The 19989-nt window shown below is 43.0% G+C and overlaps 1 protein-coding gene and 1 long non-coding RNA gene across 12 annotated transcripts in view; one reads left to right on the forward strand and one right to left on the reverse strand.

Moving 5' to 3' along the window:
- Positions 1-16801, forward strand: part of EYA2 (EYA transcriptional coactivator and phosphatase 2) — a 101187-nt gene extending 84386 nt beyond the window's left edge. For 10 of the 11 annotated variants that reach the window (XM_056354607.1, XM_056354606.1, XM_056354609.1 and 7 more), the window contains 6 exons: positions 6783-6841; positions 8986-9146; positions 10204-10318; positions 10893-11014; positions 11860-11960; positions 15919-16801. In XM_056354607.1, coding sequence (XP_056210582.1) covers positions 6783-6841; positions 8986-9146; positions 10204-10318; positions 10893-11014; positions 11860-11960; positions 15919-15999 — 639 coding nt within the window. In that variant the 3' untranslated portion in view covers positions 16000-16801. The remainder of the gene's footprint in view (positions 1-6782; positions 6842-8985; positions 9147-10203; positions 10319-10892; positions 11015-11859; positions 11961-15918) is intronic. The other variant, XM_056354604.1, reaches the window with a different exon arrangement.
- LOC130156266 (uncharacterized) lies at positions 13-19714 on the reverse strand. Its single transcript, XR_008824362.1, has 11 exons — positions 18633-19714; positions 18160-18302; positions 14909-15019; positions 12670-13399; positions 11268-11337; positions 10744-10837; positions 8958-9126; positions 4850-5842; positions 1868-4738; positions 1669-1764; positions 13-1452 (listed from the first exon to the last, which is right to left on the reverse strand). It is a non-coding gene; the product is annotated as an uncharacterized LOC130156266 (long non-coding RNA).
- Positions 19715-19989: the final 275 nt, after the last annotated feature.

Raw genomic sequence — 19989 nt, forward strand, 5'->3', positions numbered from 1 at the left:
TATGTAGCTGCTTATTTTATTTAACATCTCTTTCTCTAATCATTTGCATCTGGTCTACAAACTTGTTTTTCTGGCCAAGAAACTTTCGTTTTTTGACCCCAAAGAAATGGGCCTTAGATGGCTTATTAGAAGCATACTTACTGTGTCCCTTTGACATCTTCATTCTGTTAAGGAATTTTTTTCTAAATGCACAGTAACAATGATGGCTTTTGGCAGCTCTACTAAATCTAATAATGAGGACATTGCTGCTGCTTCTTCTGAAATTTGCTATTTAATAGTTTTATTAAGCTAAATTAGCATAGATCCTATGGGACAGGTAGCAATTAGCTATGAGCCAATGCAGAGGTTTTAAAAATGGTCTCTGTTCTTGAGGAAGCTTTGTTTGCACACACAGATTAGAAGTCTGCTCAAGCTCAGGCACACTGCAGGATGAAACTATGGGAATTTCAATATGAAAAACCAAGAGGAAGAGGAGTCCTTCCTGTTTGTGGCATGGTTAGATCTGACTATGCCTTATACAAAGCAAAAACCCTTCTGAATATATGGCAAAATTTGAGCAAAGTTATGCTAGCAGAATTCTGTCACCAGCTGAGAAACAGCTGTACAGTGCTGATGAAAATGTGTTTGCATTTGCAATCAGTAGAAATACTCTGAATGAGTCATGTACAAAGTGAGTAAGATGGGGTTTCTGCTGGGGCACTTCGGAGTCAGAATATTGCTTGGAGGAAAAATATCTGGTATCCCTGGGCAGAATTCTGTGGTCTTTTTCTTCGCTTGAAAAAGGAAGATTTTTTTTCTGTGCCAGATGAAATGAGAGAGCTTTTTCTGTGCCTTACGAGTTCAGCGAGAACTTCTGGTTCCTTCTGCTTAATTGCACTGTGGTCCGCTGCATTACAGGTGGTACAGCCTTTCCTGCCACCTGTCTCCTTACAATCTGAGGTTTCACTTGCTGAGAATTTTCATTTCCTTTCTAAGACAAGTAGTGGGTAGCACTGAACTGACAGATTTTTCCTCTTTCAGCTTTTTTCAAAGGAGGAGTTGGTGATGAGGGTACAGAAAGTACAAAGTGGAAAAGATCCTTCCCTTAGGAAAAAAACAGAGAGGTGCTGTTTTGGAGTGCAGGGCACTATATAAGTAGTAATAATATTTAATATGCAACCAGCACTTTCCACCCATTAGATCTCAACATGTGATGCAACAAAGCTCTGTGTCCTGCACAAAGCCACCCTCCAGAAACCCTCCACCTATGTAGACTTCTGCTGTTGGCAAATTATTTTAAAACAAGTTTTCCCCTTGCTTCACTTGCTGCTCTAAAACATGAAATGAAGTAGCAAATTGCCTGGTGTCAGTCAAATTCTGCACATTTATCAGTCAGTAACAGCTTTGGCTGCGAGAAGCAGAGTCCTTAGGTCAGTTTTGTCTCACACGGCCTCTCAAATTCTTCTTCAGCCACTACAGTAGAACAAAGGTTTTCATTATAAAAAGTTAGTACGTTGTGTTTCTTTTGTGGTTTCTAGACATTAAGGAAGCAAAAGCTAAACAAAAATCCCTCAAGACATGGGACTCTCATTCCAGGAGCACTATGTAACTGAGTAAGAACTAGTCCAGTGAAGAGCTAAAGTTTAGCACTGTGTCTCCAAATAGAAACCAAAACCTTCTGCAAAATACCTGAGCTTCATCTCTAATAGAGGAAGAGAGCCAGGTGCTACAGGACACATCTGTTCAGCAAAATATTAAGGGAGGTTTTCTCTTAAGTAGTTTGGGCTACAAAGATAATAAAGCATTTATGTTACTAGTGTTATTTATTGCTGCTTGAGAAAAGAGAAGCAATTTTTGCTGATTTCCTAGGCTATTCTTGTCAGCTTACCTGCTTTTCTAAAACGTCAGGGAACTCAAAGTTGGCAGCTGAGTGGGTGAGTCAGTATAGCTGTAATGGACTTGTCAGAGGGTGTAAAGGACATAGGCACCTAAAGGTGGGAACAACTTGCTGCTGGACCTGGATGACTCAGAACCATGAAAAATGTTTAAAACTTTTGAAAACAAGTAGTGTTCCAGCAAGCCAGAGCAGAAAAGAGATAGCTTTGTGAAACCATTTTATCTTAGGTCCCGCAATGACATAAAAATGTTAAGCATTCTAAATGATGATGCATGGCTCAGATAGCTGGAAAGAGATGAGCATTTTCTACTGAAAATTTTCTGTTTTCCCTTTTCAGACATGCTTGGTAAGTGAAACAAACCAATGTATTTTTCAAACCAAAACCAAAGCAATGCGGTTTGATTTTAGCTGAGGCTTTTCAATGAAAAAAAATGAGAGAGAATTCAAGAGAAGTAAATGTTCTTTACAAAATTTAACTTTCAAAAAAAAAAAGCCATTTCAGCTTGGAAGAACTTGCTCCTTCATTTAGGATGATAAATAAAAGTCAGGTTTGAGTATTCACAGAGCAATATTTAAGGATCATGCATCACCAAGTGCTAGGCTTAGAAAAAAATGCAGTGAATGGTATCCTTAAAAAAGAAAAAAGAAGTTGGTAAAAAACAAGCACAGAAGCTGATTCAGTTCTAGACCCACAAACATTACCAGATACATTAGCACCATCATGTGGTGTAACACTGGCCTGTACAAGACAAAATAAGCTAAAACCGCACAGGGCTGAAACTTGCTGTCTGTCTTCTGTGTTGGGGCAGAGTGAAAGAAGCTGTAGCTGAAAAAGCAGTAGCACAGTTGCCCCATTCAAATTCAAAGCAAGAGTATGCTTACTAGATAATACTAAACATAGTAAAACTTTTCTTTGGCACAAATCCGTAACCACGTTCAGGCATTTTGGGAGGCCCAGCAGACTGAACCAACCAGAACATGGCTAGCCTCTGTCCTGACGGTGGAAGCAGGGGGAGAAGTGGAGGAAATGTCACCCATCCTCCCCAGAGAGGCAGGCTGGGCAAGGAAATCAGTTATTACTTTGTTTTAGTACAGGGGAATGGTTTGTTTTTCTGGCTGCAGTTTTCAGTGCTGTGCAGAGCAGAAGATGCTGCCAGAGTGTAAAGTCCTTTTGAAGCATTCCCAGAAAGTGCCTCATGAGGATGAAACATTTGTCCACGGCAAGATTTGCACAGCCCTTAGTAGCATTTTTCTGATCCTCCTTACTCTGGTGAAGATACGATTTCACATCATAGCAAAAAACTGGCTTCAGAGTCTGAATGAAGAGCCTGAACAGGAATGGTCCCTTTTTTCTATGAAAAAATGATTCTGAGACTCTGTTGTTAGTCAGGACTTTATCTGTTTTCAGGGTTTACCCAAAAGGGATTCAGGCAACTGTTTCTGGCTGTATTTTTCCTACTCTACTTGGGAGTGGGAATCTTGAACCTGTGAAAAGGTGAACCAGCAGATCCGTTCAGATAACCTTCTTCAATCCATTCTCTCTTTAGTGCTGCAGCCTCAGTTTTTGTAACTGCTGCAGCCAGTTTCCCATTCGATTCACCCCAAACCTCAGGCTAGTTGTGTGGAAGGAGGCTGATCACTGGTCCCCAGGGCAGGTGAGTGATGGGAAGCCATAGATTACACTCCATAGACCTGACTCGTACCACACGTGTCCAGTCTTTTTACAGAAGGGCGTTCTAGGGATTCTCTGTCAGTCAATTAACTCTTAACTTACGTGACTTAGAAGCTAGACTTTTTTCCCAGCTGATTCAGGGCTGGAGGCAGGTCGATGCTTGCTGAAGCATGGCTTAGTGGTGTACCTGCCCTGTAGCAAAGAATCAAGGCACCAGACTTTGACACGGGAGCCAGTGTGGGGCACTTCCAGGGCGTGCAGCAACACAAGCCACAAGCATTGCCCCATTCTGGAGGCTGTTGGCAACATAACCCAGGCAAGCAGAGCTTGTGTTTTTTGAGCCCCACATTGAAATCATAGATGTGTGGTTTTGCCACACTAATTCATCCGCTCATGGTAGCCCATGCCTGTTGACCACATCATCTCATTTTGCAGTTGCAACAGTCCAGGCAGATTAAATTCCTACAGTCTGCAAGTGTAGGCTATACAAGGTGTTGTGTACAAAGGGCTCTAATCACATGGCAGAATATACCAGCAAATATTCACTTGAAAGGAGGTATTCTCACTCTCAGTTCCCCTTTTGGGAAATCGGAGAGGAAAGAAGTTGGCCAAGGTTACAAATCACAGTGAAGCTAAAATAACTGTGGGCTTGCCAGGGTTCTGCTTTTTCTTCCAAATGCCTTTTGTTCACAGTGCAGTGCATCTCCAGTCCCTCTGGAGATACTGCATTCTGGAAAACAGGTATTAAGGACAGGAGGACTGACAAGGAGATGAGGAATTAACAAACAAGGGGATTAGTGTGTTCACAAGTTTAGAGTCTTTCAGAGCTATCCCTGGAGGTTTTGTGTTCTGGGAACTGTTAACCCCCCACCTAATGAGGGTTGCAGGCTTGACTGATCAGTGAATCCGCAAGATGTTTAAAAATCTCTTAACACAGTCCTGATACACTAATAGACAACCTATGCATTTGATGTGCCCAAGACATACCTTGAGAGTATTCAGAGGGAGCGTAAGTAATAGCAGGAGCTTCTCCATGTGTCCTCAGGAACAGCTTGTATTTCACAAGGAGGCAGCAGAGGCTTTCTCCAAGCGTGCAGTACCATTTCAAAACTGCTGTAGCTCGGGCTCCTTCACCTGTGGGTACAAGGGTCTGGTCCCACCTGGAGGCATGTGGTGTAGCACAGACTGACCTAGAGATATCACAACAGCAAAAACAGTTCAGTTCCCAGAGTTGTGAGGGTTTGCTGAGAGTCTTACATGCCTGACTCAGTTACAGGCTGTACCTGCCACACATCATATACCTCTGAAATCCTAGAGTATCATTTTTAAAAGTTAGCAGATGTGAAAACTGGGAAATGTCCCCATCGCAGACTCTCATTTGAACAATCTGGGCATCTGGGCCTTCTTCTCAGCAGCCCAGATATCCTGCCTTGATTCCCTGCTCACTAAGATTTCAAGGAAATTCTGCAAGAATGAAAAATTAGTCTCGTAACCAAGCAGTAAAACATGGTCCACATTCTTCTTTAACCAGCTTCCCTGTGTTTCACCCAGTAACATGATAGGCTCAGCCAGCAGACTATGAGGTAGCGTCTCACCAAGTGTCATGGTATTTTATTAAGTTAGAAATGTGATAGCTACTGTTGTCACACTTCAGTGTACAGAACAATTCATTCACAAATGAGAAAAACAGATCCCTCCACAAATACCTTTCCCCTAACTTCATACCCTGCATCATGCAACTTGAAGTGGAGCAGGCTGCATCAATGTTATCCCTGTATGGCTCAGAACAGCTATTGGGAGGGGGGCTTAAAAATGATGAAGGTGGAGAGAGAGACATGCCAGCAGAGATCTGCTGTTCAGCCACTTGGCTCCAATTATATGCAGAAATATACCACCCCAGTGATAAATTGCTAAGAGGACTGATGAGAGGAGAACAAGTCTTTTGAAGAATTATCTGAAATAATTGCTGCAGAAAGTCTCATGATTATGGACAAGAGCTATCTGTGACATTTTGCCATTGATAGCAAATTTGGTTACTTGTTTGGGGATATTTTTTTTTTGAAAGGGGCTAGTTTAAATTAATTCATAAAACTCACAATTGCGTAAGGAGGATAAGACAAATTCTGTGGTTTATGGAGTACTGAAGTGGTGAAGAATAACTGTACCCTGGTTACCTGCAGTTGTTCTGACCTCGGAGCCCTGTTGTACCAAGTGCTTTTACCTCTGTTGAAAAGTCAGCCAGGACAAAAGCTAGTAGTGTTCATCAGCTTGAAGTCTTTCTGTTTTGTCCTCACCTGCAAGGGTCACGGAAAAAGATTTAAGCAGTGGGAGAAGCTTCCTAATTTTTCTCTTTCTAATTTTTCTCTTTTCAATCTTAATGCTAAGGCTAGGAAAGAAACCAAAGAAATAACATTTCTCAAATTTTTGAGGCAGGGCCTCCACCATTCGAACAATGAAGAATTTTGGAAGATAAGATCTGGAGTACACACTTCATGCAGGCTGAGCTCCAAGTATATATTCTGGTTAAATTTCCTGTGCATAGATTTCCTCATTTTTGACACACATTATTCCTTAACTCTGTCTGTGGCTGGGGCTGTGAAAGGGTGCCGCCTTCAGTGCTTCAGCCTGGCTTCCCTGCACATCAAAGGAAGCTCAGCCCCCTCAGAACAAACTGGGAATACACCGGCAGGGTAGGCTCTCTGGAAGTTTCTTTGGGACAGATCTTCTCACCTTGCCCCTGTTCAAAGCAGTATTCTCACAGGGGGAGAGGCTGCCAAATCTCTGCCTTATCGTGCATACAGAGTTTAAAACCCACAGTTTTCCTGTCTAAACCAGCATGTCTCTCCCTCCTGTCTGCATAAGAAGGAGTTCCACTTACTGTATTATTCAAGAGCTGTTGTGCCCTTAGATAACACATCTGTCTTGCACACACCCTGCCTGTGCCCAAGATCTCTCTCACACACCAGCTTTGTCACACACACCCCCAGACCTCTCAAACGCATGCACATCCACACACTGTCATTGTCTATTCATATTTTGTGCAAATGCTATGTGATACTTGCTACTAACAATTAACTGGCTAGACTATGCCAGTTATATAGCAATATATATACTAGCAATAAATAAGATGTTATCTCCTTAATATTACCTTTAAAATAATTTTTCATTACACTCTTTCAGATTTTTTTCCAAAGCATTTACTTATTGCTGTATTTTTTTTTTCATACTTCTCAGGACTGTGACCAGATCCACATAGATGATGTATCATCAGATGATAATGGTCAGGATCTAAGGTACGGGATCTCCGGGCTGGAAGCTGCAGGTCAGGTAGTCCCCATCTGTTTGAAAATATCAGGGGGCTGGCCAGTGATGTAAAAAAACATTCTCAGCCATGCGCCCTCTCCCCTCCCTGGCTCCATGCTGTCTGCATTTATTAAGCACACAAACACAGGAGTCCCATTTCTCACATTAATATGCCTTTGTCTACTGTCAAGGCCTGAGCATACTGAGCTTTGAACCATTCTGGGAAGTATATCTGAAATTAGGTTGAACCCCAGTCAGACTACACTAGTTCCTGATAGGATTTGGCCAGGTTTCCCCCTGCCTAATCTGTAATGAATGGGCTCAGCAGTGAAGATTATGGACCTTGCCATGCCAGAGCCTTGTCACTGGTAGAAACTCGTGCTAAAGCTGCACCAAACATTATTATTATTTGTGTAAGTTAGATTATCACGTACTTAAAATCTGCTTCTGTACAATTACATCTACCTTTCCCAAAGTGTTGCCTGCAGACTCATGGTAATCGGCACAAGAGTTAAACGTGCAGAGGTCATATAGAGCTTCATAATTTGTGTTTTTATGGCTGGTTATTATGAGAAATTGGTGCAGAAACAGCACAGAAAAAAGTGAAGTGTTTTAGGAAACGACTTTTCCTTCTGTAGAGAACATTTGAAAGATTTTTTTGCTCTGACTGGAATGCTACTTTGTGCTTTGCAATACGCTGAAATGCACGTGTATATTTAGATCCTTTGGCTGCAGTGGCCTGTAAGCAGGGGAGTCTGGATACTTGTTCAGGCATTGATTAAAACATTAATTTGGGTTTTATTTCAATCAGTGCACTCTGAGTGAACAAAAAAATTGTATGCTAACAGCATATCTTGAATCATGTGAAGAGCCCCTGCCCAAATGGTTTCAGTTGTTTGAGAAATACTTTTCAGCTGCTCATGGCTCGTCTATGTGGGAAATGAAGCTGAGCATGTTAAACTCCTATGTGGATGCTCTAATAAAGTAGCATCAGGGCTTTCTGGAAGGGAAAATTACTGTGCAGTAAATCAAGATGTGAATATACAAGAACTGGCTACTCCCCCAGTGAGGTGTGAGAGGCACTATAAGCTGAGCTAACTTTAAGCTGCAGCTGAGAAGGGTAGGTCTGTGTCGCTAAGCCTTTCTGTCCCTTCTCTTGCTCTGCTTCAAGCCAAGTTTGTCCAAATCCACTGGGTCTGTGACCTGATCCAGCCAACTGTGCCCCGTGAGCTGCACCTGCCCTCTTCCATTGCAGCTCAGTCTGAGATCAGCTCAAACCGTGAAACCTGCACTGATGCTGTCATCGGGCAAACATTTTAAGATGACATGAGCTGGTACTGCCTCTTTTCCTGTCCCCCTCCTCCAAACCTGGGAACTAATCCAGCTGAAAAGCAACGTTTTTTTAAAAAAAAAAAAAAAACCAACAAAAACTGTATTACCTTTTAACTAGAACAGTTCCCTGATCTGATTCACCTCAGCGTTGAAGAAGTGCTTGTGCTGGTACAAAGGAAGGGACATCGGGCAGGGCTGAAGACAGGAACAAATGCCTGGTAGAGCTTTCTTCAGATAAACTGCCTGTTTAAGATGTTTGTGGAACTGTACTTGCCCCCATTTTGTTGTTGTAATTACTCTAGAGTTGCTTTGAAATATTAACTCAGTTTAACAAAAGCCACTTTACATGTTGCAGGTAATTAAGGCTCTTTTAGTTAATTTCTTCATTTTTTTTTCCTTGATCTAATGTGCGTTCAGAGCCAGTTTAGCAATATAGCCAAGCAGTCAGAAAGGTAACACCAGAATTTTCTCCTTTAGGATCTGAGTATTTCTGCAGTTATCTTAGCAGCCTGGATGAGAGGCAGGTGAGGAATTTCAGTGACCTGAGGACAGTCAGATGTTTAGTAGTCCCAAGAACCTCAAAACTGGCAGGGAGTGCTAAGTAACCTGCATTGTGTTTACATTTTTTAAAATCTGTGCTAGTAACCATGCTAGACATGAACTCCAGTTCTGTACAGCCTGTCCCGCGTATGTCTGTGCTGCCACTTGTCTCCACGTTTCTTTTCAGTTGTTTCCACTCCCTGCTGGTACCGTATAGACTGTAATTATACTGACCTCTCCTCTTCCCTTCTGTCTTTCCCAGCACATACAACTTCTCCGCGGATGGCTTTCACAGTTCAACTGCCAGTGCCAATCTGTGTCTGGGCTCGGGTGTTCATGGGGGAGTTGATTGGATGAGGAAATTAGCATTCCGCTACCGGCGGGTGAAAGAGATGTACAACACCTACAAAAATAACGTAGGAGGTAAGGGTCTATGGCCAGGCAACAAGTATGTCTTACATCTTCCCCAATACTTCTGACCCTGCTAGGGACATCCATGGAGAAGTTGTAAAGAGCATTGTGATAAGAATACTTCACAGTGAGCTGAGCAAGTGTTTCAGCAGTCATCCTCAAATAAGGTTCTGCACAGGATTTGCAGGAGATACGCTAAAATACTTGGTTTAGTGGTTTGAGAAGGACTCAAGTCCAAGTGTGGGGGTTTTTTTAAACATTTTTGTAATTTCTTTGTCAGGAAAGCAACCTTCTCCAGTTTTCCAGAATGTTCAGTAAGCAAGCAAATGTTTCAAAACTAAATGTGCTTTTTTTTTTGCCATAGAACACATGGCTGATCTCTGCCTGAAGGCATTCTTGTATATATTTGTATACATTCTTGTATATAACTACTTGTTTTTTTAACTCCCTCAGAACAATACCACTAGATATTAGGATGCCCTGGGTTCCTTCATCACAGCTAATTCCAGACAGCTCTTCCAGTAGGCTGCTCTGCTTCTCTTTTAGAACATCAGTGCCAGGTCTCTGACTAGGAAGAGAAAGAAGCAGAACTCAAGAGTATCACTACAACCGCTTTTTGGTGGGAGTAGCCGCCTACTCACATGTACTGGGAAAGTTGCGTAGCGTTTTGGGAGAAACAAAACCATCCTGGCTTCAGCTGTTTCTCAGCTCAGGCCACTACCCACTATACACAACTCTTTTGTCTTGCTCACTTGCCATGCAAGCTTTATGCTAACCCCAAGAAAGGTATTTTAATGAGCCTCTGCGGGTGACTGACATCGTTCTGATGGAGAGCAGGGAAGCTGAGCTGCTGTAGCATAGCAGTGGCCTGCAGTCGGGCCTCATATCTCAAGGCAGAGCCTTGGAGTGACATGGCAGTGGGCAAAGGGAAGCAGCCCGTGCCAGGACCAAGAGGAGGGCGGTGGGAGGGGTAAGTTTCAGAGCACAGACAGGAGCCCTTTGGCATTCTACTTACAAACCATGAGACTCCCTTTCTGTGCTTCTGCAAAGATGCTTTCCCTGCTTACAGGTTTAATAGGCGCTCCTAAGAGGGAAACCTGGCTGCAGTTAAGAGCAGAACTTGAAGCGCTGACTGATCTCTGGCTCACACATGCTCTGAAGGCGCTGAATTTGATACATTCTCGGTAAGAACAGCTTAAAGAATTGCTACAGGCTTGATCCAGGATCTCCCTTGCTTCCCCTTTTTTCCCCCTCTAAACAAATCGAGACACATTTATAGCGACCTTGCTGGCCAAACCTGTGGGAGGCCAGCCTGCACATGTTTGCCACGTGAACTGAGCAAAAGAAAAGAAGTCCTTTTTCTTGCCTTTCCTTAGCTACCTTATCTGTGGCACACATTTCACGTGAGCAGCTTTACAAAAGAGCAGGAAAGGTAGAAGAAGGCCCTTTTATCCCTGAACATGTTTGCTCAAAGAACGCAGCATGGACATTACTACATGTTGTTTAAATTCCCACAAAATGGATCCTGGCATGCATGCACTAAGCTGCGTCACTGCTACCAGTGTGTTTTGGTTTTTTCATTCTACTAAGTTGATCAAAAAGACATTACCAGTATTCACATTATCTGCCACTAGCTACATAATCTTCCAGTGGCTTGGGAACTTCCAGTTGCAAGAAAGGTTAGCTTCCTATCATCTTTCACTCTAAAACAAAAAAGAGAAACACAAATTGCCACTTCTACTGACTTTTGTCTTCTAGGCCAAACTGTGTGAATGTGTTGGTCACCACAACTCAGCTTATACCAGCTCTTGCTAAAGTGCTTCTCTACGGACTGGGCACTGTCTTCCCCATTGAAAACATTTACAGTGCAACAAAAACAGGTAAGAATGAACTAACTTAGGCCTCACCAAAAGCAGACCGAAGTTTTGTCCCTAAGTCAGGCAGATCCATCCAACCTGATTGCAACAAGTAATGTATGAGCTTTATTTTTAGCTCCATGTTTACACATCTCTAATTCACACCCTGACCGCCCACACTTAAGCTAGTACAGACTGGAGGAAAGAAAAAAAAAAAAATAAAAATCAGAGTTTTCCCAAGTGTCTCCCTGGGGGAGTGAGCCTAAAAAATACCCACCCTATGGAGCATCTGCTGCATGTGGGATGTTCAGCCGCACCCAGCTAGAAGGAAGACAGTCTGGTTGGACCTGTGACATACAGAAACACTGTTTGGATCCTCTTGTTCTTGCAGAGGGGTCAAGGGCGCTGAATGAGCTTTATGAAGCTGTGTGAGTAATAAATACTGCTAAGGTTGGCTTGGGGCTTTTTGCGTCTTATGTTCTTTCTGGTATAACTGTTTGAACCTCTGAGGTTTGTATTTTCATGTTCTTACTGCAACCAGAATGAACAGAAGAGGGCTCTTGAAACTGAATACAATGAGTGTCACATCGGTCTAACAGCTGCCAGTCCAGGTAGTGCATCAAAGTCACAAAGCTTGTGGAAAACGGGCAGCACTTGGAAGTTCTTGACTGATAAAGAAAATGCTAGTAACGGTCATGACACGACAGAATCTGTCTCACATGAAGATTCAGTTAGGTTCTAATTTCAAAAGAAAATGAGTGTAGCAGCAAGTTGAGTTAGGTCCCAACTCCAGTTCTAGTACCTGAATGTTAGTCCCACCTGCTGCATGTGTCAGATGAAAAAAATGTGTCTTCTCTTCTGTTGCTTAGGGAAAGAGAGCTGTTTTGAAAGAATAATGCAAAGGTTTGGAAGGAAGGCCGTGTACGTTGTAATAGGAGATGGCGTTGAAGAGGAACAGGGAGCAAAAAAGGTACAGTTTGTGGATGCCATGCTGAATTCTTCCAAGTTTGCATTTCAGTGACCCTTTCTTTACTTAAGCATGTAATGAAGCTCACTCCATATGAAACAGTTTACAATTGGTCTCATTTCTGAATATGCAAAATACTCAACAACCTTGTGAGAAAATTTGTACTGTAGATCCCCCACACCTTGGCAGCTAGTGCAATTTTTCAGGTAGTTGCTGTGTCACATGTTCCAGGAATCATTCCTGCTTAATAAAAGATGGCTTTAAACACATGAAAAGGAAAACTCTAGTGTGTGATCTCAGATGAGCAAGCAGGGTGAGTTTCTGTTCTACACATGTTGCTTTTTTAAATTCCAAATTATTGAAAGTAGTTTTGAATTACTTATTAGATATATATATAAACACATACAGAGAGATATGTATACACATACATGTATTTATATTTATGACTTACTGAGATCATAGGGTGTAACATCATTAGAGTGAATACCAAAGCGACCAGTGCTGAGTTGCTGCAATTATCAATGATTTATGGATCAATGTGATTAATATCACAAGCAAAATTAAACAGGGAAGACACACTGAATACAAAGTAGAACAGAAACTGTGAAAGCAGTACGGTCAGGAATAACGAGCCCTCGGTAATATTTCATGCTCACTGCATAGGTGTGGCGTGCTGATATAGGTAGTCTTAGAAAGAATTACATGGACTAACCTGTGCATCCAGTTGAATCCTCCAGTCATTAGTATCCACGGTCCACTCACTGGGAAATGGGAAGTGGAGTTTTAGGGACCAGTTGAAGCTTCTTTGGTTTGGGTAGGCTGTAAGAGGGAGAAGCTGCAACCCCAGAGCTGGGAAGAGGTAAAAGCAAAATCTGTGAACACCAAAGCTCACGTTCTGCTTACAGTGATTGAGGGTTGTGTGGCTAGAGATACAGCAAGGAATACCTTCTGCCATACACATGGGATGTCAGTGTAGGAGCGATAGAAACATGGAGAGCAACAGCCAAAGACCTGAAGAAAAGCAGTCAGGTACATCAACTGAATTGTACAACATGAAAATTGAACAGCCAAAGTTTTCACTTCCTAAACTTCATAACAGATACCTGCCTGGAGTCTCCATTTCTTTTGACTTTACAGGGACAGGAATACAATTGCAGGAATACAAAAAGCGTTATTTGCAAGATGTGTTTGTGCATCCTGGGTCTTGTGTTCCTGATGTGATTGAGCTGCATTTGCTTCAGGAGCATTGCACATGAATTGAGCTGCAGGAACGGGCTGCATGAGTCCCATCTTCAGCAAACTGGTGAATTTTTAGTAGGTACACAGATGACTGGTGTAGCTCAGGTGATGTAAAAAATACTGCATCACAGGAACTCAGCTATACAGCTGAAACTTGTGCTGGAGGACCTGGTAGCGCGCTCTGACTGAAGATCCTGCAAAGACTTTCCAAGCACATTTGAACTCATTAGGTGCACAAACCCAGGAACAAAGGGATGCCAGCAAATAAGATGATGGGCAAACGTTCTGTCCCCAGAATTGTATCTCAGGTCAACTTCAAAGCAGAAGAAACTTTTTTTTTTTTTATAGTGTATTTCCCCTGGCCAATGGAAGCAACAACACCAGCACCCACCTTGGAAAACCAGCCGAAGCTGCAGCTGGCTCTCTAGTTTGTGAAGGGTTAAGGAGTTGTCAGAGAGGAGTCCAAAATGCATGACTGGGAATGAAGTGGTAATAGCCTGCTGCTTTTGACAGCCCAGTGCCATACTTCAAAGGTAGTGGGTCAGTGAACATGAACTGCATCAAAGGCTGCAAGGGCTCTCTGGCTGTATGAAGAAGCGGAAAGGTTCAACAGTCTTCTATGCCAGGATTTCAAGAGCCCTCTTACTTGTGTCTCCTGGCCTAAGCAGCTCTCCCATTAGCAGAGCACATTCTTTGCTTGGATGTCACCTCCTTTGATTGATGACAATCATTAGTCAAGGCTTCTACACACCTGAGTTATATAAAAAAAAGGGGGGACAGGGAGGGGCAGGCAGAGAGCCTTTCACTGTTTTGCCGACAGCACTGATAATATCTCCATTTTAGTGGGTCATTTTTCTTCACCTGTCTGCTGAGTGATAGATCTGTACATGCTGAACAACAGGAGTGGCTGAGAGGCCAGGTCTTGTTCTCATTTAAGAAAGAAAAACAGATAATTTAATGGAAGGGGTTTAATAACAACTAGGGGAGGGGGAAGGATAAGGAAATAACTTTTCCCCTTAAAGTGAAATTGCAGAGCAGTGAGTTCCAGTCACTTCAGATGTCTGTGTTTGCTTGCTGTCTCTACACACACTGATAAATAGCTTGAAGGAAACATTTGTTTACTGGTAGGTGTCATACATACCAGAGGGAAGCTTGAGCTGTATTTAAACAGTAGAAGAGTGTAAATAGACACTCTGTAAAATAAACATGTGGATCCACTGGAGGGTTTTCTTACAGACTTGGAAAAGGAACATCTCCCTTCATTAGAATCATCTCTCTAGGAATTACGCATTATGTAAAGTTTTGTCTAAGCTATTTATCCGGTTGAATTCTTTACAGTGATAAAATACTCAGAAATGTTATTCCTATGCTAGAAGGGGAGTAAGCTCTGTCCGTTAAGGCTTCCTATGTTTGTTACTGTACAGAGGCCAGTATTTTGGGAGGAAGCTAAGAAAATCACAATCACAAATGTTACAAAATCTAAGTGCAGGCATGAGCTGTGCCCTTTTATCTAAAATAAAACTGCTTTAGCTGTTTTGGAGAAGAAACAAATCCAGCTCAAACCCCAGGCTTACCAGAACATACCAAGAAAAATCGTATTTAACATCTAAAAGCAAGTTACAATTATTTTTAGGTTATCTCTTTGCAAGCAACCACAGGTCTCATAGCTACTGCTAGTGATCACAGAACTATGTTCAGAGCACTGTTTGTACCTTGCCAGATTGGTTTCCATCTCAGGTCCCCTGGGTAGTTGAACTACACTTGTTTCACAGCGCTTGAAAAAGTCGATGCTTTGTCCCCTTCCAGATGCAAGTCTTGTTTTCCTACAGTATATTCACAATTTTCAAGAGATTAATCAGAATATTATAAAGAAGATATAGCAGGTCACAGGTACTTGCCTTTTCTAGATTTTGTTCAGATGCCAAGATTTCAAGTGGAACTTGCTGGTTCAAATTTGGACATTTGTACATGTGTCTTCAAATTTATCGTAGTAAATATAAATTTTAAAACAGGGAAGCAGGAGAAAGAATCTAAAGTAATCCCTCAAAAACAGGAATTACGAAAGTTTTTTGGGGACAGAAAGGTGCGACAAGTTTATAAAACAGCCTGAGGTAGTAGTGTTAAGCTAAATGAATAATGGATCTGAGCAGTGATACCAGTTCCAACATTTACAGAAAATAAAGCGTGACCTGCTGTTCCAGTTAACTTGGGATTGTTAGAAAGCATTTTGACACTATGTGGTATTTCATTCTTTTGTTTACATTTTTATAATTTTTAATAACCTCCTTTTATATCGTTTGCTTGACTGTGTAGCACCGACAACAGCTTTCACTAGCGATGTTTGCCTAAAATTGTTTCTAAAAATACTGCAATTCTAGAAACGGTCCTAATTGATCCATGAAAAAAAAACCACAATAGGAGAGTGAAGTTTAGTAGCTAGTACATTCAGAAAGCCAGCCTACATCCTCCATTATCCCTGAAGCAGGACACTCCTAAATTGTGGAGGATCTGTCTTCCTCTCTGCAGAGGAGAAACATTCCAGCAAATAGACACTTCCCACTCCCTTCCTTCCTCTCTAAGATGAGCCTCCTTACCTGTGACACCGTGACAAGCTGGTGGCCCAAGTACAAAGCTCTGTTCCTGAGGGCACAAACTAAGAAAGTTGTTTTGATCTCAGTATTAAACAAAAACCAAAAAATACCCTCTCTTGGTTTCACTCTAGCACAACATGCCATTCTGGAGAATCTCTTGTCACGCTGACCTGGAAGCTCTTCGGCACGCCTTGGAACTTGAATATTTGTAGCAGACCCCAACATCTTAGCACTGTGAGGGCTTCACTCAAACTATTACATCGATTCCACCTATTCCTCAACATTTTCTTAGTAAAAAAATCCCACAGCAACTGCAGTTTTTCTTTTTTTTGAAGGAGAACCCTTTCAGTGGAAGCCTTTAAGAACTTGCAGCCAAAGAACATTGTATCAAGTCCTTCTTCCTTTGGACAGAGGAAAAGCCTTCAGATAACTCGCTGGGGATCCTGCAGTTACATGGTTAAGCCGGATGCGTAGAGCTGTAACTGCCTGTTTGCCGTCAGTGACAAACACAAGAAGCCTTGGGTCTACTTGTCAGTTTTCTTGCTTTTGAAGGGGGAAGAGGACATAGTAAGGAGCCTCTGCACAGTACATCACACGGGACCTTCTGAAAACAAGAGTGAAACTGTTGGGTTGGGGGTTTTTTTATGTATTTTTTTAATTTATGAACTAATCTCATTACTCTGGTATTAAGCTCTGTACCTGTGTTTTTAATCTGGCTTTTTGGGGTGGGGTGGGTGGGGAAAGTCTTATCATTCTAAATTAATAGTTCATTTCTCCAGAACAAACTCTGGGGAGAATCATATTGTGTACATTAATAACAAGGACACATGGTACTGTTGGTAAGAACTATAGCTGTGTTTTTAAATCTTACATAGATGGTATGTGGACTGTGCATGTGTCTACACGGTGCCTTATGCTGCCATCTTGGTTTTGGGGGTTGGGGGTGGGGAAAAAGTACCTTGTGATGAGTGAAAGGCATTAAATAAAAACATGTTTACATTTTGGGGGACTAGATTACCTGCCTGCTCTTCTCTCCAGCTGCTCTTGGATCTAGAGGTATATGTAGAATACATACTCCCTGCTTCAAGGTGGGGTCTGCCTAGGCCGACTCTGAACAGAGCCCCTCCGGTGGGAACGGAGCCTGTAGCCAGCTGGTCTGTCCGTCGTTTGACAATCGTCGGTGACTGTGTCCGCTGGGAGAGAACGTGGGTGCTCGCACACCTAACTTGTCCGACAAAGGAAGATAAAGGGCAAGCAAATACTGCAGCTGTGCATATTTCTTTTTATCTAAATAAATGCATCTACGAGGAAGTTTCAGCTTTAGGATTTCTGCTGAGCTGGCCCGTTAATTCTTGCTGTCAAAATATTTCAGTTCTCTGGGCCTGGATGAATCTCTTAAGTCACTTTCAAAACTGCTCGTTCTTGCTTGCTGTGGCACCAAATAACCTCAGAAGGATCAGAGCGTGACTGGAACAAGGTGTTAGAGAGATGCAGCAAGTAATACAATCCCCTTCTCTATCGTGTGCGAATCAGGATCAAACAAGTAAGGGTTACACAAGGTACAGTGTGACACAAGCACTACACAAGCCTGAGTGATGCTCCTTCTGTCTAGAAACATTCACCTCAGGAAGCAGATTCACTGTGAGATCTGAGGGGATATTCTGCCAAACTAAAACAGGAAATCTGATCTGTCTTTAGCTCAAAAGGCATGAGCCACGCAGCAGCTGTAAAACACGTTAGCTGTACTTGTCAGCAGCAGGCATGACCAGAACATCCTTTAAGTACATGCTCTGGAGGCATTTGCAAGGAGCTGCTCTGTGGGCCGAGTACAAGACAAAACAAAACGTGATTTTGCTAGCAGAGGTGTTCCTTGTCTCAGGGCCTGCCAAGAAGCACATCTAGCAGAATTTTTCCCTCAAGGTTTTCCAGCAGTAAGACTGTCACAAATAGGAAGTTCTGTCACAAGCCAAGGAAATCAAACTCAATGGGAGAATTGACTGATGCTTGCAAGATAAGCACACCTTAAAGGTAAATAAAACCTTTGAAAGAGGAGCAGATGCCAGGGATGGCAGTCTCCTAAGAAAGCACAACTTCAGCTTTTCACACCCTGTCAGTCAGCTAATTGCTCTTCCTTGAATTCCAAATTTAACACCTGCCTTAATTCAGTTATCTCAGTACTGACTTTTCCCCCCTAAAGCTTCTTAGATTTTGCTTTCTGAATGCATTTAAAGATTCTCAGGCTCTCTCGTTTCTGTCTCCAAAGTTCTTACCAGAGCTTTGGGCCTGCTGTCTGTTAGTGCCTGCTCGTGCTCCACGCACCATTGCTGTAAGCAATTTCTCTGTATTTCTCCCAGCTAATGATTTTTACTTACCCACAGGTAACACAGCTGATGAGAGTGGTGTACACCAGCATTAGGAGCACTTGTTTGTCAGGCAGGTGTTCGTCCTTGTGGCATGTGTTCATCTCTCACCGCAGCAGGTGTCAGGATTTACTGTTCCAGAGAATCTGTGATGGCTGGAAGAGAGGATTTGTAACAGCTTTTTACCTAGGAACATACGAAAAGCCTGGAAACACATGCACACACTCGTTTAGGTTGGAAAAGACCTTTGGGATCATCGAGTCCCACAATTACCCCAGCACTGCCAAGCCCACCGCTAACCCATGTCCCCAGGTGCCACAGCGACACGTCTTGTAAACGCCTCCAGGGATGGTGACACCACCACCCCCGTGGGCAGCCTGGCCCAGTGCTTGACCGCCCTTCCCGTGAAGACGTTTTTCCCCAATATCCAACCTAAACCTCCCCTGGTGCAACTTGAGGCCATTTCCTCACCCTGTTGCTGTTACCTGGGAGAAGACACCGACCCCCACGTCGCTACGGCGTCGTGTCGGGTAGTTGTAGAGGTGTGACAAGGTTCCCAAGTAAGTTACAGTACAGCTGCTGCTGAGGTGAACAAACCAAGCAAGTCATGTTAGTGCCATGATCACAGTGTATAGCTGATACCAAAATCTGTTCTGTGAAAAAGTGTTTCGTATGTTAGTCCATGTCTGAACCTCTGATACAGACTTCTTGTATCTGAAATAGGAAAGGGGACGTGAAAGATGCAGCTGGTGAGAGAATACAGGTTGAACTCTTGAACGGGACTGTAAGCATGAGGGCACAGTAGCTGCTGTCACAGCTCCTTTCTGACACTTAGAGGACCAAAATACTTTCCCAAACAATAAACAAACCCCACCACGTGTACAGACATGACATTGGTCACATTTGCAAGAGTATCCTTTGTTCTGCCATTTCTTTGTAGGTAACTAATAGGAATACAATGTTGCAGAGTAACAGAGACCAACCTTTTATAACTAGCCGCTACTGATGGCTGACCTTCCCATGATCCCATGTTCAGGTCCTTTCCGTGCCATAATCTTAACAGCTTTTGTGATCTTTTGTAAAGGAAGCAGAGTCCCGGCATTCAGGGCGCGCGTGGGCCCCAGACATCGTAGGCACTTTATTTCTGAAAAATCAGGTACGTAAGATGTGAACACTGGAAGCGGTAACAGTCTGCCCTTCAGTGGTGTCCTGCGGACCCTTCAGAATGTTCCTTCTTGTTCCGCTGCCCCAGAGCAGATGAGCCACATCGGACCCTCTTCCAGAAGCGTGAAAAATCAAGTACTTTTGAAGCAGACAGTAGGTATATCACCAAACAGCAAAGCTGAGGGTTACCGGGGCGTGTGTATGCCTTCCCCCGGCTTGGGTCAGCACCCCCGGAGCGGCTGGGGCCGAGGTGACACCTGCAGATGGGAGCAGCAGCAGCAGGCTCGTGCCCGGCTCCCACAGCCGCCTGCGCCGCCTCCAGCTCGGTCTGTCCGGATCAGCACCATCGGAAACGCAAAAGCCTCCCCCATTGATGTGGCGGGGCTGCATCAAGGGAAGAAACCACATTCTGGTTTTTCTCAGAAGCAGCTGCTAATTTGGGGGCGTTTGTGGGGTTTTTCCCCCAGAAGTGCAAGGCAGACCGAGTATTTTGTCTTTTTTAATAGAAGTTGGAGTTCAGTGAAAAGCAGAGACGCATGCTGCAAACTGCTTTTAAAGTATTTTAGAGCACATTAAAGGTACTTTCCAGGCTAATGCAGACATACAGCGTATTTACTGCTTGCATTTTCAGTAATGTCTTAGAAAATGAATGAAAAATTTGGATAATGCACATTGCCT

The sequence above is a fragment of the Falco biarmicus genome, chromosome 10 (genome assembly GCF_023638135.1).
Source record: "Falco biarmicus isolate bFalBia1 chromosome 10, bFalBia1.pri, whole genome shotgun sequence".
Lineage (NCBI taxonomy): Eukaryota > Metazoa > Chordata > Aves > Falconiformes > Falconidae > Falco > Falco biarmicus.